This window comes from Cervus elaphus, chromosome 5 (genome assembly GCF_910594005.1).
Source record: "Cervus elaphus chromosome 5, mCerEla1.1, whole genome shotgun sequence".
Taxonomy (NCBI): domain Eukaryota; kingdom Metazoa; phylum Chordata; class Mammalia; order Artiodactyla; family Cervidae; genus Cervus; species Cervus elaphus.
Genome location: NC_057819.1, coordinates 9,485,570 through 9,513,246, shown reverse-complemented (window position 1 = coordinate 9,513,246; position 27,677 = coordinate 9,485,570). Strand labels below are relative to the sequence as shown.

General features: G+C 51.7%; 1 protein-coding gene across 1 annotated transcript; it reads left to right on the top strand.

The window, feature by feature from the left end:
- Positions 1–5,468: 5,468 nt before the first annotated feature.
- On the top strand, positions 5,469–27,288 carry LOC122693770 (glycolipid transfer protein). The gene is made up of 5 exons (XM_043901573.1): positions 5,469–5,729; positions 19,709–19,767; positions 20,725–20,858; positions 23,701–23,851; positions 26,109–27,288. Exons 1-5 carry the CDS (start codon positions 5,627–5,629, stop codon positions 26,289–26,291), a joined length of 630 nt encoding a protein of 209 aa, XP_043757508.1. The 5' UTR covers positions 5,469–5,626; the 3' UTR covers positions 26,292–27,288.
- The last annotated feature ends 389 nt before the right edge of the window (positions 27,289–27,677 follow it).

Here is a 27,677-nt window from a genome sequence, read left to right as displayed (position 1 = left end):
GAAACAAAAAATGTTCAAATATTTAGCTGTCGTCTGTGGCACTGTTTTCCTGGGATGGCAGCATGCGGGCCTGCTGGCGAGCGGCGCCTTCACGTTAATTAGGGAGAAGCGGCAGACGGGCACCGCGAAACTGCAAGGCGGGTTGGCATGGTGGTTCTTCACACCCAGAGGAGTTGGCTCAACAAAGCCAATTTGGCACGTTTAATCCTGCTGAAAACCTGGCAGTTGGGGAGGTGACATCACTGGAATCAATTACCCCTAGAATTGCCAGTTCTGGGTAGAAATAACTCAAGAAATCGATTCGTAATAACCACACCATTCATCGAGGGCTGCCTGATTGCCAACGCTCCCGCCACCCCCGCCAGGTTTCCATTAACCTGTTAAACCCCACATCAGCCCTGAGAGGTCATTACCATGATTACTATCCTCATTTTACTGGTGGGATAAACTGAGGCTTGGAGAGGGGAAGTATGGGCAGCTGAGGAACGGCCCCCAGAGAGATCAGGTGCTATCCCCTGAGCCTCTCAGTGTGATCTGATTTGGAAAAGGGGTCTTTGCAGATGTGATTAAGGGTTGAGATGGAGAAATCATCTTGGATTATCTGATGGGCCCTAAATGCCATCACAAGTGCCCTCCTTATAAGAGAGAAACAGGGGACTTCCCTAGGGTCCAGTGGTTAGGACTCTTGTGTTTCCACTGCAGGGGGCACAGGTTCGATCCCTGGTCTGGGAAGACCCCACAAACCACATGGTGTGGCCAAAAAAAGAAAAAAGAGACAGAGAGAGACTTCACATACACAGAGGAGAAGACCATGTGAAGACTGAGGCAGAGGCCAGAGTTATGCAGCCAGAAGTCAGGGACGCCTGGAGCCACCAGAAACCAGAAGAGAAAAGGGATCAATTCTCCTCTAGGGCCCTCCTGGCATGTGCAGCGCTGCTGACACCTCGACTTTGCCCCTGAGATACAGATTTCGAACTTCTGGCCTTCAGACTGTGAGAGAATAAACTTCAGTAGTTTGAAACTGGCAAGTCTGTGGTCATTTGTTACAGCAGCCACCAGAAACTGCTACAGGAAATGATTTGCCCACGGCCATACCGCTATGAAGTGGCTCAAAATGTAGTAAGTGCTCAATAAACGTTGGTGTGGTTGTTTGGTCACTGCATCGTGTCCGACTCTTGTGACCTCATGGACTGTAAACTGCCAGGCTCCTCTTTCCATGGGATTTCCCAGTCAAAAACTTTGGAGTGGGTTACCAGTCCCTTCTCCAGGGATCTTCCTGACCCAAGGATCAAATCTGCATTGATAAGCAGATTCTTTACTGCTGAACCATCAGAGAAGCCCTCAATAAATGTCATCTGTTACTATTATTGTGACCATATTATGACCAAATCAGCCTTGGGAAGCTGATTTCCAGGGTGAAATGTCCAAAAGAACATGAAATTGGTCTTCTTTATCCATCCCAGCAGACACTGTTGAGAAGGGACCGTCTGAGTCACCATATTTGATGATTCGGTTTGGGAAGAAGTTATTAACACAGATGGAGTTGGTTCAGGAAAACGATGAAACTTGGTAGGATGAATGCCTCACTCCCACTGAGTCAATGCCAAGCACTAGAATTAACTCCACTGGCCAAGCTGGTCCTGCAAATCAATTTGAGAGCAGGTTCGTAGCTGATGGAGCAAGTGTGATGGCCCAACAATTCAAAAAGATGAGGTGGCTCCTCTGTGTCTGGAAGTATCTCCCACACAAAACCTCATTTCTTGTTGACTACATCCTCTGTCCTCTTTGGTTCAGAGTAACACCCAATACATATGTACCGAATGTGTGAAGTTTGCCCCCACTACAGGAAGCTAAAGGTGGGGATTGATGGTCCATAGCTGATGGTCCCAGCTTGCTAAAGTTTATGTGGCTCCTCCCCATCTTTCCATCCCCTCTTCTCCCTCCCCTTCCCGCCCATTCCCTTCCCTTCCACTATGCTTTGTTGTTGTTCAGTCACTAAGTCGTGTCAGACTCATTGTGAGACTGTAGCCTGCCAGGCTCCTCTGTACATGACAGGTGGATTCTTTACCACTGAACCCCCTGGGGAGCCCCCTCCTCCCACTTCCATTGTATTCGATAATAGTTTGATCCAGGAATTTCCCTGCTGGACCCGTGGTTAAGAATCCATCTTGTAATGCAGGGGAGACGGGTTTGATCCCTGGTCTGGGAACTGAGATCCCACATGCAGGGCAACTAAGCCCATGCACGTGCCATAATAAAGAATCCAGGGTAGCCTAAACCAAAGTTTGATCTACTAGGGGGTCCCAGCAACATCAATGTGAGCTGTAGGGGGAGGGGGATAAGATACATGCTGGTCCACAGAGGGATGTCATAGCCCAATGGGATAAGAAGAGTGTCCCTATGGGGTGATGGTGGCCCCATCATAGGGGCCAGAGCTTGTGTGCGTGAGGAGGGCATCCTAATGGAAAAGCAGCTTGGCATGGGGGGTCAGGTGGCCTCCCAGGTGGCACCCAGCTGCCAATGCAGGAGAGTAAAAGGTGTAGATTTGATCCCTGGGCCAGGAAGATCTCCTGGAGGAGGGCATGGCAACCCACTCCAGTATTCTTGCCTGGAAAATCTCGTGGACAGAGGAGTCTGGCAGGCTATGGTCCATAGAGTCACAAAGAATTGGACATGACTGAAGCGACTTAGCATGTGTGCATGGGGTGTCAGAGATTGAGTAGGGTGTAGAGGGTATCCTTGTTGGGTAGAGGGCAGCATCAACAATAAGAAATCATGATATATGGGGTGGGGGTTGGTCAAATAAGTGAATACACTGAAAATACTAGGTTTCTCACTGTTGGAGAGGCGGTTACCAACATGAAAAGGCTAGAATTAACCCTGTGGAGTTAGGTTGGAATTGGATCTATTAGGGTGAACTCATGCTGTTCAACATCAATAGAATACCGTGGAAACAAATATAGATACAAATGTGTGTGTGTGTGTGTGTGGACTTCCCTGGTGGTCCAATGGTTAAGAATACACCTTGCAATGCAGGGGACTTGGGTTTGACCCCTGATCGGGGAACTAAGATCCCACATGCTGCAGGGCGTCTCAGCCCAGACACCCCAACTAGTGAGAAACCCGAATTCTGCAACACAGATATCACATGCTGCAATTAAGGCTCAACATAGTCAAAAAGTACACGAAGAGCCTGGAATATCTTGTGCCAGACAATAAAGAAATGTTTAAAGAATGATAGGGAGACAGAAGCCAGCTGAAAAGGACCATCACGGGCTGAGTCTAGGATACACTGGGTGCCCAAATAAATAATAACAGCAATGGATTGTAACCCATGGAATCAGAAGAATGTACTGCTGAAAAGAAAGAAATGGAAAGTCTGATGAGAGATGGGATAGTAGTCTCAAAGTACCTCCCTATGAACTATGTATTATTTTCAAAGAGGAAAGAGGAGATACAGAGGCTTTCTGAGAGTGGTGGGGACTGTGGAGAGCTGGGGATTCCATTCCAGAGCAGGCACTTAAAATTTTTGTTGTATGGATGGGTAGGCATCAAGACATTGCATTCACTCAGAACAACGACCTGTCTCACCACATCAAACCCATATTCCATGGCAAGACAGTTTTTCTAGACTTGAGTTTTTGATATCAGCCACAGTCTCCGGTGGTTTGGCTGAGATGGAGCAAGTTGAGAAATTGGGTGTCATCTGAGGCTGGCGGTCCCCATGTAGGCTGTGATCTCTCTGTTGAATTAATGGCAGGGCTGTGTCTAAAATATGGGTGGGGATTCTGGGTCCAAGTTCTGGGCGGGCTGGTGAGGGAGGCTTCAAGGAGATGGTATCTTAGGATGCCTGAGGGGGGTGAGGTTGGGTGGGGTGGGAACAAGCCAAGGTTGACAACTTGGGCTTCTATTCGTGGGTGATCTGACTTGATGGAACATGTCAGGGTTTGGGTCATGAGTAAGACATGACGATAATCTTTTTTCCCCCAGATCCTTTCATTTCCTGACTGTACATGGGTTTAGAACAGCCTCTTTTCTCATTTGCCCCTTGCAAGATTACATTGAAAATATTTAATAAAGTTTGGCAATTATTTTTACTGACACCGGTGAGTTCTCATTGTTCTTAGCTTAAAATCCAAACTTTATACCACTCTCTACTTAACCCAACAAGCCCCTGCTCACCTCCCTGAGCTCAATTCCTATCCTCATTTCTCTGCCTCATCTTCTCACTCACTTCACTCCCATTCCCTCCCCTGGTTGCTTGCACACACCAAACTTTTTGTCATCGTAAAGCTTTTGCATGTGTCCCAGCCACTCTGGCTGTCTCCTACTTCTTCTTCAGGCCCTGGATCAAATGTCACCACCACTTCATAGGTACTTACTGCCCCTCACTCCCTACATCCTATCACAAGCACATCCTCAGTCATCCCTGTCACTCTGCCTTATTTTGTTTCTTCATTACACTTAGCATTTGAATTTGTCTTATTTACTTATATATTGCATTGTAATTACAATGTATTATCTTGTCTCCTCAACTGGAATGTGAGCCCCACAGGAGCTAGAATTTTGCTGTACTGTTCATCACTGTATCCTTAATGCCTAGCACAGTGCATGGTGCATGGTGCATGGTGGAAGCATAGTGAATTGTTTATTCTGAGAATGAGTGAGAAGCTCTCAACAGCTATGTGCTAGATTTTAGGATACAAGCATCAAGGTGGGTTGTGACTGAGATGAATTGTGCTCCAGGTTGCGGCAAGCATGTACCCTGGGCTATTGGGGGTGAAGTCAGGTTTAAGGAAACAGGCACCAGTCAGGTGGTGACTGAGTTGGATTGTAAACTGGGCTGAGTCCATCAGGTAATATCAGACTGTACAGGTCAGCCTGGACCCCAGATTTCAGGTGACAAGAGTCCCAGTTAGGTATAGCTGAGTTAACTTGTGATGGGCCAGTGTCCAACAGGCAGAAGATCACTAAAGAAGAATCAAGGATCCCCACTGGTTGTAGCCAAAGAGAACTTTGATCACAACAGTGTCCAAAAAGTCTCTTGGGACTGTTAAAGCTTAGCCGCTCTTTGTGGGCAAATGTCCTGAAGGATGCTGGCAGGATTGGGCCGTAACCTGGGCTGGTGGATGGGTTGTGAATTGTGACCTTGTCCATCAGGCGAGGACGCGGCCTGAGCCAGCTCGCCTGGTTGCGGGGTGCCACGCCGGGGGTGGCAGGAAACACGTGGGGAAGGGTCACCTGGGAGCGGCTCACCTGGGCGTACCTGGGTGTTGGAGTCGGCGCGCTTCCGCGCCGGGCGGGCTGGCCCCGCCCCCCGACCAATGGCGGGGCGGAGGCCCAGGGCCGTGGGCGAGGATTGGGCGGGCAGGCGCGGCGGCGGGCGCGGATTGGGCGCGGGCGGGCGGGGGCGGGGCGGCGCGGCAAGCAGTTTAGGCGCTCGGCCTGCGGGCGGCGCTGAGCGCTCGGCTACGCGGGCGCAGCGCGGGCGGAAGTGGCGAGGCTGGCGTCCCGGGAGGCTGCGGAGGGCGGCAGTGACGGCCCCGGCGCTGACGGCGGCGGCCCGGGGGGCGGCGTGGACGCCCGCGGCGCCGGCTGGGGCATCACCGCGGGCCTCGACCCCGAAATGGCGCTGCTGGCGGAGCACCTGCTGAGGCCCCTGCCTGCCGACAAGCAGATCGAGACGGGGCCCTTCCTGGAGGCGGTGTCCCACCTGCCGCCCTTCTTCGGTGAGCCGGGGAGAAAGGGGGAACTGGCCGGGAGCCCTGCCCCAGGGAGCTCCCAGATGCACCCGCTTCCTCCTTCTCCCAAACATCCCCAAACCAGCCCTTCCGTGGACACCCCAAATCCTACTTCCCCAGGCACCAAAGATCCCCTTTTTCTGCAGGCACCCCAGATCCTCTGTCCCCAGAACATGTCATATCCTCATCTCTTCCCGGACATTCCCAAATCCTCCGTCTCCCCAGACACTTCATTCGTCAGATGCCTGCGGTTTTCCACCCGCTTGTGCGCCCCAAACGTCCATCTCCCGACAAACACCCCTACTCTACCAGATCCCCAGTTCTGCAGTCCTCCGTCTCCCCCAAAGCGTCCCACCATCCCCCACCGCCCAGGTCTTTTATGCCTCACCCCATCCTCCTGTTCTTCCCCTTCTGAATGGCTCCCAATTCTCTCCCTTTAAAATGAACCCCTCATTTGATAAACCCCCTCTTTTCTGTAAATTCTTCCATTCTCTCCCTCGTGGGACGGTGTGAACCCTTCTTTTCCTCAGAATTCCAAATCCAAGACCCCCACCCCCTACCCCCACTCCAGGGGCAGAAAGCCTGGCAAAGTGAGGAGGGAGTTTTTGGAGATGGAGTCGCAAAACTCTCGGGCCCCCTTCCTGGCGAGAACCACCTAAACTTTCCCTTCTGTTTGGAGCAGGGGTCGGGACCAGGGGACCTGCTTTGTGGGGTGACATCAGACACTGGGTGCTTGGGGTGGAGTCCAAAAGAAAAAGCCCCCTCCCCCCATTTGTCATGCCCTGGGAGGTCGCAGGAACACCGGAGGCGGCCCTAGGGTTTCTCCCGTCCTCCAACCCAGCCCACACCCTGGATGGAAAATGGGAAACAGAAGACTAGGGCCCTGCTCTTTGCCTTGCTGGTCTCCAGTGAAGAATGCAACCTGAGCTCTGCTCTCTCCTCTTCATGTGGGCTTTCCCCGAAACCCTGCCCTGCTGGTTTACTTGGTGGCCTTGCTGGAGAGACCAGTCCCCAGGGCAGAGTCCAGCAGAGACCTGCAGACTGATAGAGCCTGACACTCACTTGGACTAAAGGGATGGTGGCACCCAGGGTGGTCACGCCCTTTGCCCCGGAGGGTGATCAGGGCTCCCAGTGGGCAGTAGTCTCTACAGTGCCGTGGGCTCTGGGGTGGTTGTGGCTACGTGAAGTCACATCCCTGTTATCTTCCTCCACCCTTTGAGCCTCAGCATCCCCATCTGTGAAATGGGCATGCTGATCTCTGAGGCTAGCGGCAAGGACTAAATAGGTGGAGTGATAAGTTTCCAAGGCCTTTAAATGCCAAACACATCTTAGCTATTGGGGGCGTGGTTGTTATACAAGTTCCTGAGTTCAGTTTTGGTTCCTTCATAGCGTAGATGATTGACTAATGAGTGTTTGAGTGAGTGCCATTGGCTGGTTTGTACCATTCTCAGACCTGGGTCTTTCACATCTACTGTCGCATCCCTGTTGCATCCCCAGAACAATGCCTGGTGCACAGTAGGTGCTCAGTCAGCACTTAAATGTACGGAATATTCTTAATATCGGTATCTCCATGTTGAGATAATGCTAAATCTCCAGGCAGGAGCTTGGGAACTGTCTGAGTTTAGCATTGAGGAGCTGTTGGTTTTTGTGATGGGTTTTTCCCTCCTCTTTTAGTTCTACAAACATTTGCCCTGAAGAAGCATTCAGAATCTGTTTAAGCTGTGGTGCTAAGTCGCTTCAGTCATGTCCGACTCTGTGCGACCCCATAGACGGCAGCCCACCAGGCTCCCCCGTCCCTGGGATTCTCCAAGCAAGAACACCGGAGTGGGTTGCCATTTCCTTCTCCAATGCATGAAAGGGAAAAGTGAAAGTGAAGTTGCTCAGGCGTGTCCAACTCGCAGCGACCCCATGGTCTGCAGCCCACCAGGCTCCTCCATCCATGGGATTTTCCAGGCAAGAGTACAGGAGTGGGGTGCTGTTTAAGCTAGTCCTTCTCAACTCAGAACAGTTTCACCCCCTCAGGGGACAACAGGCAGTATCTGGAGACATTTTTGGTTGTCGAACCCTGGGGGGGGAGGGGCACAGGGAGGTGGTACTGGCAGCTGGAAGTCAGGCATGTTGGTAAACACCCTCCAGGGCACAGCACAGTCCCCAGCCACAAAGAACTGAGCCAGCCCCAAAGGTTAGCTGTCTCTCAAGGCGGAGAAACCCCCGAGGTAAGCTCTGTGGCCTTTTCCTCCTGCACCTTCAGCAAGGTTGTCCGTCATTCTGTGTCCAGGGGCACCTTCACTTGATGCGAGTGTCGGACCAGTTTTACAGGAAAGGGGATGGTGGTGGCTGGAGCCTGCGGGGAGCTGGTGCCTGGGTAGGAGAACGTCCCCTCCCCCCTTCCCCGATCTCAAAAGACCCTTGTGTTTGCTGCGAACTGGGTGCCGTGGGCCGTCACATCTGTTGACAGGGCCGCCATTTATACAGAAGCCTCAGTGGGTCAGCCCACAGAGGATAATTCTTAGCACTGTTTGAAAAATGTGATGATCTGTTCTGAAGCATTAAGGTTTTCTCGGGAGAGGGTTCCTCCCGAGGGTTGAAGTTTGGGGAGGATGCTCCCACCAGTGGCTTTCCCCTGGCATGCGGGGGTCAGTGGAGATCGGCCCATCTGCTCTGACACATGGGCTTTGTCCGGGTCTTGGGAATGTCTGGTCCCTTGGGTGATCTGTGATCTGGGTGCTGTGTGTGTCTCTGGCATGGAGCAGGCCTGAAGTCTGAACTCAAGAAGTCTGAGTGGCATTGTGGCAGTTCCTTCCAAAGCAGGGTTTCTCCACCGTGACACTGCTGACATTTGGGACCAGGCCATTCTTTGGAGTGGGGGTGCTGTGGGTGCTTTGTAAGATGTTCAGTGGCATCCCTGGCCTCTCTCTGCCAGATGCCAGCAGCATCCCATCTCCCCAAGTGTGACAACTAAAAATACCTGCAGAGAGACAGAGTCACCCCCAGTTGAGAGCTTCCCCTCTTGATGTGAATAGAGCAGAGGGCTAAGAGCAGTGTTTTTAAAAAGTATTTATTTCTTCAAGGAAGATCTGTTTCTCGGAGGAAAAATTGAGGAAGAAGAAATGATAAATTAAAAATCTCCCTGCCATTTTTTATTGAGCTTTATTCCGTGCTAAGTAGTCTATGTAGATGAGTTCACTTAATCCTTTCATGGCTTTTTGAGGCGGAATTTTTTGTTGTTATTTTTTTAAAAAACCTTTATTTATTTGGCTGCATTGGGCATGTGTGCTTAGTGTGCTCCTTTATTTATTTGGCTGCATTGGGCATGTGTGCTTCTCGGCCTAGGGGACTTTAGTTCCAGGACCAGGGATTGAATCTGCATTTTCTGAATTCAATATATAGTCAAAGTCACTCAGTTGTGTTCAACTCTTTGCGACCCCATGGACTATATGGTCCCTGGAATTCTGCAGGCCAGAATACTGGGGTGGGTTGCCATGCCCTCCTCCAGGGGATCTTCCCAACCCAGGGATCGAGCCCAGGTCTCCTGCATTGCAGGCAGATTCTTTACCAGCTGAGCCACGGGATTCTTATCCACTGGACCACCAGGAAACCACCCAACCATCAGGAAAGTCCTGTTTTGTTTTGTTTTTTTTTTTTTAAGAGAAATCAGTGGTGACATTTCAGACTATTTTCCTTTCAGACCCATTTGTCTCTTTATCTGTCTTTAAGGGGAAAAGGATAAACTGCTTTTTTTTTTTCTTAACCCACCCATATAGCATAACCAGCTTTCCATGTCAACCATCATTTTTCAGAGCTACTTAGAATTTTGTTGTTTGAATGTAGCCATAAACTATTTAACCAACCCCCTGATGTTGGATATTTACATTGTTTCTTTTATTTTTCTCTAGTAAACCATGCTACAGTGAACATTCTTATGTTTATTTCTTTGCATACTTCTTTGGTTATTTCTAACTTTTTGAAGGGAAGTTACTGGGTCGAAGCAGGTGAAGGCTTTACATGTGTTTAGCGCAATCACATTTCTTAATGCTTCATTGGGTGTGGTTTAGGGCAGAATTGGTTGGGCTTGATGAATGCTGATTCTTTTGGGCTGCAGGTCATATGTGGTTCAGGGCACCTGTACCCTGGGCTCGTTCTTCCATATCTCTGGTCTGAGTCTCCCAAGCCGGATAGGTTTTGCTGTGTCCACCTAGAGGTCAACAACCCTTTGTCCGTCTTCTTTCTCCACCTTGACCCAGTAATTGGATCTCACCTCTGATCAGTTTGCAGTTGACTTCTGTGAGGCCCTTCTCTCTCAGCTTTTACGGTGGATTACACAACTGTTCCAGAGCATTAGCAATTGAAGGGTGGGGAATGGAGGGGGAGAGAGGCGAAGGGAGAGACCTAGTTGTCATTTAGTTTTGTCACTCTCTGTCTAGAAGCTTCAGTGGCTCCCTATTACCCCACCTTGAAATCCATGCTGTAGCCTTTCTGAATGGCTTGCAGCCCCAGAGATGGTACCGTGATATCACTTGCTTCTGGCTCTATACCTGCATCAGAGTCTCACTGCCTGGGGTACCACTTCTCTCCGGCCCATCACCTTCCTTTCACCTGGATGGGTTCCACTTACACTAAAGTCACTTATGGCAATGGGTTTTGCAATTTTTTTTTAAAAAAAATTTTATTGAGGAATAGTTGCTTCCCAGGTGGCTCAGTGGTAAGGAATCTGCCTGCAATGCAGGAGACACAGGTCCCATCCCTGGATCAGGAAGACCCGGGAGAAGGAAATGGCAACCCACTCCACTCCAGTAGTTCTTGCCTGAGAAATGCCATGGACAGAGGAGCCTGGTAGCGTCCAGAGAGCTGCAAAAGAGTCAGCCGTAACTGAGCCACTGAACCACAGCATAGTTGCTTTATGATGTTGTGTTAGTTTCTGCTGTACAACGAAGTGAATTGGCTGTGTGTGTGGACACATCCTCTCCCTCGGACCTCCCTCCCACTCCCCCACTTCCCCCACTCATCCCAACCCCGGTTTTGCAACTTTGAACTGAACCAGCCTGCCAGCTCCTCTCATCCATTGGAGGTGCCTTTGCAAGTAGGGAGTGAGGTCTTATTAACTTTGAGAAGCATCTCCTGTGTGTTGGTGAGACCCACTCGTGAGCTCACCTGGCCCAGATTAGAACCTGGCAACACCTGAGCAGAGGGCTGCCGCTGGCCCCGTTGTGTTAACCTGTTCGTCTGTTGGCTGCTTGGGAGGCTTAGAGAGAAGTTGCTTTGAACCCGGGTTTATTGTTGCTTATTGAAGTTATTTATTGTTGGTTTATTGAAGTCCCTGAATTGGAGTCTCTAGATAGATGGAAATTGGTATCAAGCAAAGCCAACCTGAGCTTGAATGCCAGTTCCACGGTGTCCAGCTGTGTGTCCTCACCCAGGAGCTTCCCCTCTCTGAACCTGCAGCCCCGACTGTAAAAGGGGGAAGCTAGGCCTCCCAGGGGGGCCAGTGGAGGTGGCCTCCCCCAAATGATGTTGGCATCCAATGCAAGAATCTCTCCACCTTTTTGCACAGGTGGGGCAGACAGCCTCCGAAAGCCTGAGAACACTGCCCTTGGGCAACAAGGTTCTTGCAAAAAGAAGCTGCCTCGGGCTCTTGGTGACCAGCTGCCAGGGCTAGGGGCCAGCTGAGCGGCCTGGCTGCTAGAACAACTCTCATTTATAACATCCAAAGGCCAGCACAGAGCATGGACCAGTGATGTCCACCACCTTTGTTCTTCTAGTGATAAGGAGATCGTCTTGATCTTCTGGGTTCAGAAAAGTCTGGCCCTGAGGTCAGGGATGGAGGTCTGGCCTCTGCTCCTGGAGGGAAGAAGATGGAGAAGCCGGAGGGAAAAGACCCAGATGTTCGCTCTGTCCCCTGCGAGCTCGTCCAGCCCCCACCTCATTCTTCATCTGTGGGGTATCCGCTGCATAGGGCTAGTTGCAGGAACAATGCCCCATTGTGAATTGTGTCCCAGGCCCCAGCAACGTGCCTGGCAGAGCATCGGTGCCCAGCCAATGGGTAACTTGAAAGGGAATGGAAAGAATGCATGACAGCAGCTTTGTAAGGTATAATGCCTGACCTCAGAGCTAGCGTAACCCGTGTTTTGAGTGACTTCCATGTGCTTCAGCATTGAATAAGCCGATCTCTCATTTCCATTCCTCCTCCTCACGACCTTATGAATTAGGAGGAATGGGCACCACTTTACAGAAGAGGAGACCAAGGTTCAGAGTGGTAAAGGGATGTGACCAAGTCACACAACGAGGAAGGGCTTTGTAGGGGGCCAGCCCTGCAAACAAGTCTTTCAGAGCAGAAAGGACCTTTTTGAGCTGTTTTCGGGGAGGGGAAATGCTGGACGTTCCCATCTGGCATTGACTGTGTGCTTATTTCAATGAGCTTATTAAAATGGCAATGTTGAGTTCTAGTCTTAGGTTGCATTGTTTCAGTTTTAAAAGGGCCTGTATGGATGTTAACTGCTTGTGTTACATTCTTACCATGTTACTCATATCAGGGCTTTTTTTTTTTTTCCAAATTGTTATTGTGTTAACTGTATCTGAGCCTTTACAAGTCCTTACAATGGATCAGCGCTCCCCAGGGTCCTATAAAACCTCTTCTTTCTGTCTGCAGTTCTGTGGCCAGCTCACTTCCTCTGGCTAAGAAATGATTCATTTTCTGCACTGCTGTTTCGCCACCTTCCTTTCACCTCTCCCTGCTGAGATCTCAGACTGTAAGGGTCAGGAGTGCATGGTCCTTAGTTTATAACTGGAAAGTTCCTGCTGATTTTACCCATATCCACACCTTTCTCTACCTCTCCCTGCTCCCTGCCTTCATCTCTTTCTCTCTCTCCCTCTCTCTTCTTTTTTGTCATGCCTGTGGGATCTTAGTTCCCCAGCTAGGGATTGAACCCAGGCCCTCAGCAGTGAAAGCACAGAATCCCAACCACTGGACCACTAGGGAATTCCCTTTTTTGACATCTTAATTATTGGAATCATTCGTTCCTAAAGAATGATGCTGTAACGTATGATAATAATTATTATAATCATAAAGAATGATTTAAAAAAAATTGAGCCAGAGATTATGCTAACCCCTTTATTTCTACAACCCCATTTAAGCCTTGCAACAGCTCTATGAGATGGGGTCTATTATTAACCTCATTTTACAAATGTGGAAGCTGCAGCTCAGAGAGGCTAACTATTTTTCCCAGGCCACACAGCAAGTAAGACAACTCATTTTCCCATTTGCATTCCCAATTGCTGGCTGGTTTTTGCCAAAGGGGACAATTGTGGATAAAGAGAGTTGGCATGTCATGGGGGTGATTTTTATTTATTTTTATTTTTTTAATTTTAAAAATTACTTTGAAATTTCTTTAATTTATTTGGTTGCACTCAGTCTTAGTTGCAGCATGCAGGATCTAGTTCTCTGACCAAGGGTCGAACCTGGGCCCTCTGTATTGGGAGCACAGAGTCTTAGCCATTGGACCACCAGGGAAGTCCCAGGGTGATTTTTAAAAGTACCATTTGGCATTCTTTCCTCTTAGGTAGAATTTAGAGTGGGAACTAGTTTTTGAAAGGTGGGCATTCTTGGGCTCTTATGCTTCAAAATAGTCCTAATTGCAGACTGAGCCATCACACATGCACACCCCACATACCATCAGATTAATAAATGATTCATTTCCATCAACTGTAATTTGAGTGCCTCCCATTATGATCCTTGTAACCTAGGATCTGTAAAGTTAATCTGCCCCATGTGATTAACAGCGAAACCTTACTATCCAGCTATTGAAAAAAAAAAATTGAATTTGAAATAGAACCTCCCCAAACCAGGCCCCTAGCATCCTGACTTTGTCTTCCTTTTTCAAATGAATATTTACAGGTTGGGCCCAGATTTCCCACACTGAACCACACAGGCTGAAAGTGAAGGTGTGCGTTTTAAAAGCAGAATGCCTTTTGTTCTTGAGTGAAAATTATTCCTGAGATGAAATGAGAGGGTGGGGGCGATTCGGTCACCTTGTGGCCCAGTGTTGGGAGCATCACCTACTGGAAGAGATGGTTGCCTGGAGAGGCAGGCGTAGAGGGGGCAGCTTGGGTGGAAATTTCCAAATACGTGCTGGGGGCTTGCTTGGAGCATAACAGCAGGTGCTTTCCCACTACACGGAGGCCAGAAAAACAGGAAATGAATGTGATTCTGTGCGGCATATGGGGACTGCTGGGCTTTGGGGGGTTCTGCTCTCCGGACAACCTCAACCGTCTGTACTACGGCAGAGACCTGGGCAGAACTGTCACAGAGGTCACAGAATGTTGCTGGGTGTCTGCTTCCTCTTATTTTGTCTGTGATGCTGACAGAGTTGGCTGTTTGCTCTCCCAGGATCTCGCAGAATCAAAGCACTGCCGAGAAAGCAAGAGGAATTTTTAAAAAACCACACAAAGCTGGGGACTTCCCTGGCAGTCCTGTGGCTAGGACCCCACTGCCACTGCAGCGGGCATGGGTCCCATCCGTGGTCAGGGAACTAAGATCTCACACGCCGCAGGACACAGGCAAAAACAACTACATAATGCTGTCCTAAAACCCTGGAAACATACCATGTAGACCCGTTTAGGGAACAGTTGAGGGGCCCTGTGATATCACTGGGTCACACCTTTATCATAATTCCTATTTTTGATGATGGCCCTGTTTAGTACACGGCAGATGGCTTACTGTACAAACGCAGGGATGTTTGACTTACGTTTGGATAAGTTCCATCTAGGATGGCTGAACTAGAGAGAAAGTCGGTTTTGGATAAGTTCCATCCAGGATGGCTGAACTAGAGAGAAAGTCGGTGCGTTCATCAAATTTGGTAGATGGAAAATAATTCACTGCTTTTTTTTTTCACTATTGAGATTAAATGTCTTTTAATTGTCCATTTTTCTATAAGGAGGTTATTTCTTATTAATTTCTTAGAGCTCTTTACATATTAGGGATAATAGTCTTTGGTCTATGATATTTGTTACATGGGTCACCCCCTCTCCTAAGCAGTTTGCTGTTTGGCTTTGATTGGTGATGGGATTTCCTCCCATGCCCACCCCATCCCATATAGAAGGTTTTTGGGTTTGTAATCAGACTTATTGGCCTTTTCGTTATGCCTTTTGGGTTGAGTGGCACGCTTAGGAAAAGTCTAAACAGAAGGGGCCATTTGCCATGTGTTCCAGGTGACCAAGGCTTGACTGTGTTTAGAATCCATGACCATTTAGTGGGATCGTACTTGATTTTTCTTTTGTTTTTGAGATGACTTCTTTTTTACTCTGGATGTGAGACGATAAAGTAGAAAGCCAACCAAGCCCCCTCCCTCCCTTCTGGCAGGTTCCGGGTGCCATTCTAAAGAGCCCATTGGCTGACAATAATGAAAAACAAGTTTGGGATAACTGCAAAACAGGTAAAACTAGAAAGGTAATTTTGAGGCAGGACTGTATTCTGTATGAAAGGTAAAACTGGGTAACCTGACAAGAAACGCATCGTGTCCAGAGCAGGGGCCAGCGTGAGTTTCAGCTCTTAGGCCACTGTGTGCTCAGGGGTCAAAATCATTTTCGGTTTTCCGGTCAGAGACCTCTCACTTTTGCCGAGCTCACACACACACACACACACACGGATGGAAACGTTCTAGAAAGAAAGGCTAGAGGGGATGGTGGTACCAGCCTTGGGTCTGGAATTGTGTGTGAGTGCCTGACTCTCACCGGGTGACCCCGCACCAGTCACGTGGCTCTTCAGGGCCTGGTGGCGTCAGGCTGAGCCAAAGCAAACAGAAGCCCAGAGCCGTCCACAAGGCGTGTGGAGGCCGGCTTCACCTGGAGTGCCTCCTGTTTGCCCAGCGACGCGGGGCTCTGGGAAGGGAGGGGCCTGAGCCCAGAGCAGTTAAGTCACTTGTCCAGAGTGACGCCAGAGCTGAGATCTGAACTCAGGACCGAGGCTGTGTAGCTCTACCCTGCTCCTCCTCTGATCACAGGCGGTCCAGACACTGCCAACCCATCTGCTGTGTGTGCTTCTATGTGTACACACCACCCGCCTCTCCCAGGGGCCATCTCCCAGCCCCACCTCGCCCCTCTCTCCTTCTGCTCCCTTCCCGGCTCCAGAAGCCCATCCAGGCCCCACATCCCACCCCACGTTGAGCAGAAGCCTGGTCTCTGCACGGTGGCCATGACCTGTGAGAACAGCTGCCTTGGGGCCGGCTCCTGCCGATCACGACGGCCTCGGGCCCCATGTGGCGTGCTGTCGGGAGAAGGTGAGACAGAAAGCCTTTCTCCCCGCCATCTGGGGGTGGGGTGGGGGGGAACACTCAGAACCACACAGAAGCCATTTCCAGAGCCAGGGAAGCCGAATGTTACTCTCTGCATCTCTAAAATGCCTGTTGACTGACCTGAGTCACTGCAAGAAGCTGGTAAGCCACCCACAGGGGGCTGATGATCACCAAACCCTGGTTCTGCACCTCCACGCGGGATGGCGTTACTCAAAAATCAGGCCGCAGTGGTAATCAAATCACGGTCAGGCTCTGAGCCCTGACTTGGCGTGCACAATGCCTCTGCCACCCCCCACTCCCCCATCACAGCAGCCACACAGGGACGGTGCCTTTGCAGACGGGGAAACCGAGGCCAAGCCCCTTCCCATAGCCTCTGCCATCGTGGTCGTGTGAGTCCTCAGACCCGTGCGTTGGGTCAGTCTGCCCTACAGGAATGTGGCTAGAAAAAGAACCTGGTAGGGGTGCCTCTAGATTCCCGTTTCCCCCCATCTGCCGCCTCGTTCATGCCCCTTTCTGGGGTCCAGCTTCATGCCAGGTATGGGAGTGGGGAGCAGAGCCGGGGACAAAGCCCACCTGGTCTCCGCCCTCTCAGAGCTCAGGGGGAGGTGGACAGAAAACAGATTTACACGTGGAACCACAGGGACAGTAGCAATGCAGTGAACTTGGAGAAAAAGTGGAAGGAAGAAGTCCGAGTTTTATAAGCAGGAGAAAAAAAAAGCCTGACATTCTCTTCCAGTATTTTATATGAAAAATTTCAAACATATAACGAAATTGGAAGAATTTTACAGCAACTATTCACATACCTGCCATCTAGATTCTACCATTAATATCTGACTGTACCTGTCTGTCCACCTCTCTGTCCATCTGTCAACCCGCCTCATGTCTTTGGACAGCATATATTTTTGAAAGATGAGGTGAAACCATGGTCATGCCTTTAGAAGGGTTTTGCCAGTCCCTGCAAAGCCTATGCATGGCACCTGCCTGGCCCCCGTGAGACTCGGAATTGGCGACCCTTGGCTGCAAGTCAAGAGGGAAGGTCACTAGTGGTGGAGAGTCTTGCATTTTTTTTCTTTCCTTAAGGAGGTTTCTTTTATTTTTTGGCCACTCCGCTTGGCATGTGGGATCTTTGTTCCCTGACCAGGGATTGAACCCGCGCCCTGGGCAGTGAAAGCACAGAGTCCTAGCCACTGGACCATAGGGAGCTCTCTGCATTATTACTGAGCATCGTCATGCTTCGGGGGAGTCGTGGTAACTGTCCCGGTGGAGGACACAGGGCAGGACTGGCAAACTGCTCAGGCTTCCCAGGTTGGCCTCGCAGGATGAGGTCAGCAATACATCAGGGAGGATGAAAGGGTGGGTGGACTCATTACCTCATTAATGCCCTTGGGAGGATCTGGTGAGACAGGATGCCTGCACCCCCGCCTGGCACCTCAGAGCAGCTCCTGCAGCCACCCGGGAAGGGAGACGTGACCCCACAGGGGTGGGAGAGAGGCTGGCAAGCTGAGAGGAGGGTTTTTCCGTTCAGGCTGAGGCTCTTGTACCCGGGAGCCTGCAGTTGGGCGAGGCGGCTGCCCGGGCCCCAGGGGGCCTCAGTTGGGAATCAGGAGAGTAGACGTGACCGGGGGCGCAGGCCCTGTGCTCCCACTCAGCGGAGGTCCTGGGGGACCTGGTGGTTTCCAAGCCTGGCTGACGTTTGCTGGAGCGTGGAGCCTAGCCCTAGTCGCGTCACAAAGCCATAAAGACGGTCAGAGTTCATTTACTGAGGGTTGCCGCCCCGGGCACTCTGCTAAATGTGTTCAGTGAGTGGATTTCAATCCCCACCACAACCCTGTGGGATAAGTACAGGCGGCACTGGTGGTGAAGAGCCTGCCTGCCAGTGCAGGGGACGTAAGAGACGCAGGCTCCATCCCTGGGTCAGGAAGGGCCCCTGCAGGAGGGCATGGCAGCCCACCCCAGTATTCTTGCCTGAAGAACCCCTGGTAGGCTACAGTCCATAGGGTTGCAAAGAGTCGGACACGACCAAAGTGGCTTAGCAGGTACACATGCTGCCCCATTTACCATGTGCACGGAGCCCAGGCAGGAGACTTGCTCACCTGGATTCAAACCCAGTCTGTCTGGATTCCTACCTGACCTCCTCTCTATGGGGCTTGGGGCTTTTTCATGTATAACGTCCAGTGCTGTTTCCTAAATGCACCTCTCTTAACAGCTGCGGTTAGAATGTTCCAGATGGCTGGCCAGGTGTGCCAGGTCACCTTGGGTGGAATTCAGCCCACAGGTGGCCCTCCTCCAGTCCTCTGCCCCTGCGCAGCCAGCTGGTGCGCGCCCGAAGCCCCTGCCTGGCCTGCGGACAGGGGGACGCGGGCGGGGGCTGTTTCCCCGCCAGGGGTTTTGGTCCCCACTTGTGGCCTGCTCAGGTGTCTTTGTCCCCTGGGCTGTGTATCGAGGATGCTCAGAGGTGGCGGGGAAGCACAGCTGAATTCAGGCTCTGAGGCTGAAGTCCTTGTTGAGTCTGCTCAGAAGAGAGCCGCCCTTCCCTGTCTGTTCCCTCCATGCCCAGCCCTCAGCAGGGAGCTCTGACCCGTGGGCTGTCTCTGGTCCCTGTGACGGCCTGCTGGAGGGGTCACAGAGGCGGGAAAGGAGGAGAAACAGGCCATAGGCTGCTCATATTTCCCAGGGAGCCCTGAGTTCCAGGCACTGCCAATTTCTTGGTCCACATTTCATCAACTCCAAGGAGCCACCTATTTTAAGGTGCTCTGTTGTTTCGTGAACCACCAAGAAAGGAACACTGCCTCCGAGAGAGAGCATTTGGATGTCAGAGATGAACAAAGTATGTGTCTCGGAAGTGGGTGGTTTCAAGTCATCCTCGTAGCAGCTCCAACTGCTTCTGTTGGCCCACTTGCGAGGTGGGAAAACTGAGGCTCGGGGAGCAGAAGGGACACTCCCAAGCCCCGACTGCCAGTGTCTGCAGAGCAGGGGTGCAGCCCCGGTTCATGAAGCTCTGTTAAGTGACGGGGGTCCCCCTGCTGGTGGCTTCTCCTAGGCTCCTACGCAGAGTCTCAGGACCATGGGGCCTCTGGGTCGCCAGCTCACTTCTGCCTTAGAAGCTGGTGAATGAGAAGGTTATCTCTCATAAATCTGGCCTGTCTTTTCCCACGGACTAAGATTCCTTGAGCTGCTTCCTGGCCAGCTGGTTTGTTAGCGGCCATCTGCCTTGTCGGCCAAGATAGTTTCTCAGAGTGTTAGTTTTGTGAGATGCTGTACTGTCCAATATGGTAGCCACTGGCCACATGTGGCTATTACATTTAAATGAATGAAAGTTAATAAAATTACAAATTGAGTGCCTTGATCACACCACACTTGAAGTGCTCAGCAGTCACATGTGGCCCATATTAGATGGTGCAGGTATAGAACTTTTTATCCTAGGATGAGAGGGTGCTGTGGACAAAAGCATTTGCCCCTTAGAGAATCTGGTTGTATTTTAAAGGCTCTGACAAGTCCTGCAGTAAGAAACCAGTCTTACTTGGAGCCCAGGACTCCAAATTTACTTGCCATGAACCGTTTTCATACCTACAAACAGTTCTTTCCTTAAACACATCGAGTGACCTTTCCTCCTGTCCCATGGCGGTCCTGAATATCAGCCCTGTTGGGATTCTAACACCTCTCTTCTTGTTTTGTCCCCAGATTGCCTCGGCTCCCCAGTGTTTACTCCCATCAAGGCGGACATAAGTGGCAACATCACCGTATGTACTTGGCCTGGCAGCCCTGATACCCAGATCGGGGTCTCTAATCCCACCCGGGTTACCACTGCCCTGCTCCCCACTGCAAGCTCCCCAGGCTAAAGAACGGAAGGAGACGTGGAAAACAGGCCTGGCCCCCAGCTCCTCTGACTCAAGGCTCCAGGTTCTTGGTCCTCCTTGCAGTCATGCCATCCAGTCACAGCCAAACTATGATTCACAGTCTGGAGGGTTGACCTGAGAAGGAACTGGCCGGTACTTGGATTCACTCCACCAAACAAAAAGTAAACTTCAAGGTCCACAGTTGCACTGACCCAGCCCTTCCCTTCCTCAATCCTTAGAGCTCCCAGTGGCATCCCCCAACCACTGACCCTCCCCCGGCAAGGACCCACCATGAGGCTGGTGCTGTCATTATCCCCATTTTACAGTCAGGGAAACTGAGGCCCAGAGCTGTTGAGGGACTCACAGCAAGGAAGTGGCAGAGGTGGGATTCACATCCAAACTTCCTGCCTCTGACTCAGGAGCCTTCTTCCTGTTAGACATCTCTGAATCCTAAGGACCTGCTTGTGTTTGTCCACAGAAGCAAAACCTCAGATACTTGCGGTTCAAGGTGCTGTTAGCAGTGGTTGGAGAACGTGGACTCCGGGGTCTGGTCAGGGCTGGAACCCATTCCCACCTGCACCGCTGGGTGACCCCAAGCACATCGCTTCGCCTCTCTGAGCCTGCTTCCTTATCTGTAAATTGGGACGATGGCAGGCACGGCAGGGTTGCCGTGGGGATTAGAGAAGGCTCTAATGCGCCATGTGCATCCAGTGAATGCAGATGGTCCTGGGATTATGACTGTCACGACCAGCCCCCACTGCTGGTCCTGGTGCCCGTGGGCAGGAGAGCGAGGCTCTGGCAGGGCGGCATCTATGGAGGCAGCCTTCCCCAGGGGGAAACCCTGTGTGTGCTGTGTTTCAGAAAATCAAAGCTGTCTATGACACCAACCCAACCAAGTTCCGGACCCTGCAGAACATCCTGGAGGTGGAGAAGGAAATGTACGGGGCCGAGTGGCCCAAAGCGGGGGCCACGCTGGCACTCATGTGGCTGAAGAGGTGATGGGCTTGGGTGGCGGGCTGTGTGTGTGACCGGGGGGGCCAGGGGACCTGCCCTGCAGAGGAGGGACAGCCAACCCCGCCACTGCCCCAGGGCGTCTGCTCTGACGGGGTGAACAGGCACTTCCGTCTTCCATGTAGGCACCCTTCTTGTGCAGTGCTACTTAGTGACAGAGAAAAAGCACCCTGGGGGCCAAGTTCTGCCTGATGGTGACACTTGCTTGCTGGTTCCAGTCTCACCAGAGGCATAACAAACCCACGGATACTCCGGCCGCTGTACTAAGCTCTTTAGAAACCTGATCATATTTTATGTGCTGTGAGTTAGATATGATCATCCCCATGTATCCTCATGTCCTAGAGGAGGCTGCTGGTGGCTTCTGGGGGCCAATTCATGGGCCCAGGGCACAGGGACAGTGCTGGGACAGAGTGGCTGAGCTCTACAGTTGTGCAGGTTGTGCACTGCACAAAGATGTCCTGTCTACGGCCCGTCAGTCACATCACGCACATGGCAGATTTGTATATTATGGCAGCTTATTGACAGAACGACAGCATCTAGAGGAAAAAGAACTCTAATTCACATAAATTTGACCTGTGGGCTGGGGGCAGGGTACCCCGATATGGGATTTGAACTCAGTCTCACCCTAGAGTTGACAGTGCTTGTGACCATGTTACGTATTGTCCTCGTAGCACATACTTGGAACAGTGTATAGTCATTCCATCTTACAGATGAAGCCACTGAGGCTCAGAGAGGCCAGGCAGCTCGCTTGCTGAGCTCACGCTGCTCCATGCCAGCTCCCGAATTCCCTCAGCTGTGCAGACTCCACAGTCCCTGGCAGCAGCTACAAAGCCAGGGGCCTATTCTTTGTCCCATGGATGTTCCCAACAGTGCCCCTTCTCTGGGGCCTGGAGTCAGGAGCCAGGAAAGTCGCTCTTTCCCTGGCTCCCCATCTCCAGAAGCTAACCCTCACATTCTCTGTGCACTTCTTTGGTGAAATGGAACAGGAAGAGTTCTGCTCCCCTGGAGGATGTGGCTGGTGTGGGCATCAGGGCGTAGGTGGGCTGTAAATAACACCCTTATGGCCTATTTTATGACTTGTCCACGCTGAGCTGCCCTACTCTTGTCTATCAGCTGGAAAGTCGCACACCTGGAATGAGGAATGCCCCGGGTCCATCCACTGGCAGGTTCTGTAGGTTTCTCAGGAAGAGCCAGGCAGAGAGTGATGTTCAGGTCAGGAAGTAGGTTGTTTGTGTCCAGAGGAGACATAGGCAGAGCCCGGTGACTGGGAGAGCAGATCCTGGTGGATGTCAACAAGTCAAGCACATAATAAGCACCTGCTGTGTGCTGTGCCTGGTGCTGGATGTGTGGGATGCTGCTTGGAGAGGCGTGGTCCCTCTTAGGGTATCACAGTCCAGCCCAGGCAGGGGGTCAGGCTGCTGGGTGGGTCATGACAGCAGGATATCAGAGCCTGGAACAGAGAAAAATCAGGGAGGGCTTCCTGGAGGAGGGTTACCAATTAGCATCTCCAAGACTGAGCAGCAGGGTCCCAGAAGGAAGAGGCCTTGCAGGGGTGGGAGGGCAGGAGAGGTGCAGAGTATCTGCCCCTCCAGGAGGATCTGGTCCAGCCGGGGCCCTGGATGCAAGGCGGGAGCAGGGAAGGATGTGGTGGGATTGGGCAAGGATGAATTCCAGCCTCCTCGGGTGTCCTGGGAAGCCACGGAGGGGCATGAAACTCATCAGCAACAGGGTAAAATGGGGCTTGACAAAGACTCACCCCAGCTCTGGGCAGCGGGGGGATCATAAAGGCTGGGAGAAGCAGGGGCTCAGGTGAGGTGAGGTGGCCAGTCAGGGCGGGTCTGGGACTATACCCTGAGCGTGGTTCACACTCCAGGCTGATCCCCAATGATTGAGAGTTGTGATCCAAGCATGGAGGAGTTCCTTCACCTCACAGGTGATAAAGCTGAATTTTATCCTTCCAGTCCTTGGGCCCAGTGTTTCTGCCCCAAGAACCCCCCAAACTGATCCCCACCCCCTTGCAGGGAGGGAGCAGAGGAGCCCAGTTAGGGAGTGAGACAGGCTCTCACTGTCTAAGATATGAGACTGAGATATGAACTCATATCTCAGCCTTTGACTGAGGCTTTTGGAGTACCTCTGTATTCCCCTCTGTGAAGTGGGCTGTGCTGAGCTCGTCTCACGGGAAGGACTGAAGGGAACAGGTGAGATAATGTGGAATAAAGGGCTGGCACTGATCTGATTCTCAACTTGGTGGCCCTGCCATGACCCACACCCTTCTCCTGGCTCTTGGAGCATCATCCTACCCCAGAGGAAGGGCTCAAGTGACCACTGGAGGATGCGGACCATGGCACAGGCAGGGATGGAAGCAGGGAGCCCGCAGGATCAGACTCGCTCCTGTTCTCAGCATGTCCCTGGTCAGTGGTCCCTGAGCCCTTTGAGGACCAGAGCTGGGGCTTCAACCTGTGTTGACTGGCTTCGTCCCTCAAGCACGGATGGCCACGTGGCCATAGAAATGGGCAAAGCGCGTCCTAGACCCTGCCCTCTGTAGACTTCACAGCCCAGCAGAGGCCATGGCCGGGGTCAGCCCCAGGCCTGGTATAGACGAGGTACTTGGGACACGTGAGGTGATCCCCTGGGAGGGTCACGTTACACGAAAGCAAGTGTACACATGACAGCTGAGCGACTGCCCGCTTTGGTATTCCGAGGTCACGGGAAGTGCTTTATTCAGGTACATCCGGGTCAGGGTCCATCCGGGTCTCTGTGTAGTGGGTGGGCGAGGCCGGCGGGAGCGTGCTGGGCCCTGACGCACCCTCTCCTTCCCCGCTGCAGAGGCCTGCGCTTCATCCAGGTCTTCCTCCAGAGCATTTGCGATGGCGAGCGGGACGAGAACCACCCGAACCTCATCCGCGTCAACGCCACCAAGGCCTACGAGATGGCCCTCAAGAAGTACCACGGCTGGATTGTGCAGAAGATCTTCCAGGTGAGCCGCCCCGCGGGCGCAGAGGGACCCCTGGGTTGTGGGGTTCGCCCTCCGCCCCACGCTCCGTCGCTGTGGCCCCCCTGCCCCGTGTCTGTGTTTGCACCGCCCACCCCGAGCTCAGGAAGGGCTCTCCCCCGTCTCTCTGGGGTGAGGCTGGTGCAATGAGGGGCCTTTGCTGCGCGGTGGGCATTTTCCTAGGTGCTTTGTGGCTGTTCTGACGAGGGGCAGGACTGGGAGACCATGAGAAGAACCAGGGCAGAGACGAGGCCCTCAGGTTGACGGTGGGCTGACCTCACTGGCCCCTTGGATCCAGCTGGGACCCTGGCACTGGGGGGAATGGGGAGGGGAGGACGGGCCCCTGTGCCCACCCAGGGGGTGTCTGCTGAAGGGACATCTGCTCATGAGGCTCTTGGTGACTTGTGTTGGGGTGATGGTGACCACAGGCCTTCGGCACCAGCCCGGCTATGGGAGAAGCCCACTGGAGAGGCGTCGAGAGCCCACGGGTGCACTGCACACTGCCCTGGCCCCCCTTTCTCCTACAGCACCCGCTGCCCGCCCATCCTCTCTGTGGAGAGAATGGGGCTCTGAGGGCGGGTCTCTGTCCCGCGTGGTACAGGCCATGGGCAGGCAGGGGCAGGCGTCAGCTGAATCCAGGCAGGAAATATGGCACCTGTGAGCCATCCGCCCTGGCAAGGCTGGGGACAGCACCCACCCGGGGCACGGACTGCAAGAGCCCTGCCCCCCCTTGCTGCCCACAGAGCCTTGCCGCCTGTGAAGGTCTCAGGACCACCACCATAATTGGGGGCCCTGGGTGCCTTGCTCAAGGCAGGCTGCCCGTGGAGGGTCAGTTTCACGAGAGGCCCTGTCCTTGCCTTCATTTCACAAATGAGGCAACTGATGCCCAGAGACGTTAAGTATCTTGCTAGAGGTCACACAGTAAGAAATTCCTGAGCCGGGATTCGTGAGCTTCAGTATACTTATCTTGCAAATAGACGTAAAATAGGCCCTGCCTCACAGGCTCATTGTGACGAGTCTATGTATTATTCTGTATACAGTGCTTGGCATGTTGAAGCTATTTCTATTTTGATTCTTTTTTTTTTTTTTTAATTGGAGGATAATTGCTTTACAATGGTGTGTTCGTTTCTGCTGTACAAGGTGAATCAGACATGAAAGTGAAAGTTGTTCAATTGTGACGGACTCTTTGCGACCCCATGGACTATACAGTCCATGTAATTCTCCAGGCCAGAGTACTGGAGTGGGTAGCCTTTCCCTTCTCCAGGGGACCCTCCCAACCCAGGGACCGAACCCAGATCTCCTGCATTGCGGATGGATTCTTTACCAGCTGAGCCACAAGGAAAGCCCAAGAATACTGGAGTGGGTAGCCTTCTCCAGGGGATCTTCCTGACCCAGGAATTGAACTGGGGTCTCCTGCATTGCAGGCAGATTCTTTACCAACTGAGCTATCAGGGAAGCCAAATCAGTTATAAGTATACATATATACCCTCCCTCTTGAGCCTGCCTCCCTCCCACCCCCCCATTTTGATTCTTAATGATGATGTTATTATTTGTAATTTCCTCACCTTCTCAAACTTGTAGCCTAAGCCTTTTTATCCGGTTGCATTGTTTTCCTTCTGGTTTGGAAATTGTATGCATTTCTGGTTCTCTGGGCTATTCAAGTTGTCGGGGAAGCCCTGAAATTGAGGGAAATGTCGCCCCCTGAAGGTCAAAAAAGGAACAGCACAGATCTGCCATCCTTTCCCCGCCCCGCCCCTCAGATAGTGGGTCTCAGGAGGAAGCTGTTCACCTTCTCCAGAGCAGGGAACCCACCGGAGGGAAGAGGCCCATCCTCGCAGAGCACCTACTGTGTGCCTGATTCTGTGCTCAGCACTTGGCATGACCTCCTTGATCTTGACAAGAGCAGCCCGGTTGGGTGGGTACCATTGTTATCCCCATTTTACAGATGAGGAAACTGAGGCTCAGAGAGGCTAAGTAACTTGCTCAAGGCTCACCACTAGTCAGCAGTACAAGCTGGAATTTGAAGCCAGGTCTGGCTGTCCCCAAAGCTTCCTGCTGTCCCTCACCTGGTAGGAGGAGACACACACACAAACCCCCCTCCCTTGGCCTTTCCCGTCCAATGCCATGAATAACACAGATCTCCTGCCCAGCGCAAACCTTGGGGGCGTTCCCTCCCAGAACCTTACCAGTGGCTGGGGCTCCCCCTCCTCTAACTGTGCCACCCCCTGTCACCCGTCTTAAGGCAGCACTGTACGCGGCCCCCTATAAGTCCGACTTCCTCAAAGCGCTCTCCAAGGGCCAGAATGTGACAGAGGAGGAATGCCTGGAGAAGATCCGCCTCTTCCTGGTCAATTACACGGCCACCATCGACGTCATCTACGAGATGTACACCAGGATGAACGCCGAGCTCAACTACAAGGTGTAGGCCAGCTCCACAGCGGGTACTCCGGACGGCACACCCCCGGACCGCAGACCCCTTGCAGGAACAGGCAAACCCGAATCACTGTGAATCTCGCTGGCCAGCTGCCCCCTGCCCGTGGCGCGCCCCCAGAGCAGCCTAGAGTCAGGCCAGGGTCTGCAGGGAGCCAGCCCTGGTCTTTTAAAAGTCACGTTTGGGATCTGTCCTCCTGGAGCAATAAATAACCATCATACTTCCGAATCTCCTTTGAATTTCATGACAGCACAGACTGACTATGCCTTCATTTCAGTGTGGTAAAAATCAATTAATATTTCTAATAAATCAAGTCCTAGGGTTTTTTGGTCCCCTCCAGCCCCCACTCGGAGCATGACTCTGGGGGAAGTGGTGTTAGATCCGTCACTTTGAAAATAGGCACGTGTCTTTCTGAGGAGCTGGCTGACTGATGTTTTGAGTATTTTAAGGACCATGAGGGGGTTTGATCTGAAATTATACAGGGCCCCTCTTGTGGGACTTTTTTTCTTTTTAAAGCAAACTGGTGTGTGTTCTCATGTGGTTTGCACAGCCGAACCTCCCAGCACTGTCATTAGAGTCCTCTCTTACTGTCTTTTGCCAGACAGTGTTTTTTATAGCTGAAACCAACCAGCAAGCCTTTGATGACCAAGGGGAGGCTTATTTTAAAGCTATCAGGCACAAATAATCGACCATAGATGACTGTATTTGCATTCTTCTGCATAATTACCTTCTTCAGGGACAGCCTTTCCAACCTAAGCAACTACCTACCATGTGTATTCTTTTGAGGGGGAGAGGATGAACCCACGAACACGCCTTACTGCCTTACTGTCCTTCCTGGCTCTGAAAAGAATTGTCTTTTTAAAGTGTCGGGATGCCCAAAGCAACCCACAAAGAATTGATGTATGTTTAAAAACCCAATGAGGAACAATTGGTGATTTTTATGCAGAAACTAAATAATCCTTAATAAATAAATCTCTATTTTGGAATCACATTGATGTGCTGTTTTGATTCTTGATTCTTTTTTTTTTCCTTGTTCTTTCTGGATCAAAGGATGCAACTGGGGACCAGCCAAGGGCTTGCTTTTTAGTCTGGGTCCTATTTTCTGGTTTTGAAAAACAGAACTGGCTGCCACGTTAAGAAACTGACATGTCCCAGAAAAATCTTTATTTCTAGCTTCTTAGAGAAATCAAACTGCCTGGCTGGAAGTGAGAGATGACTGCCCCCTTGGCCGGATGGGGCGATTGGGTGGATATACTTTCACTTTGCCTCAGTCTCCACCAATCCCTGTTGCCTCCCCAACCCTGTAACCATTGGTTATTTACACTTTATCATGGGCGGGTGCTTTTTCTGGTACTAGGGTTAAATGTGGAGGAAAATATT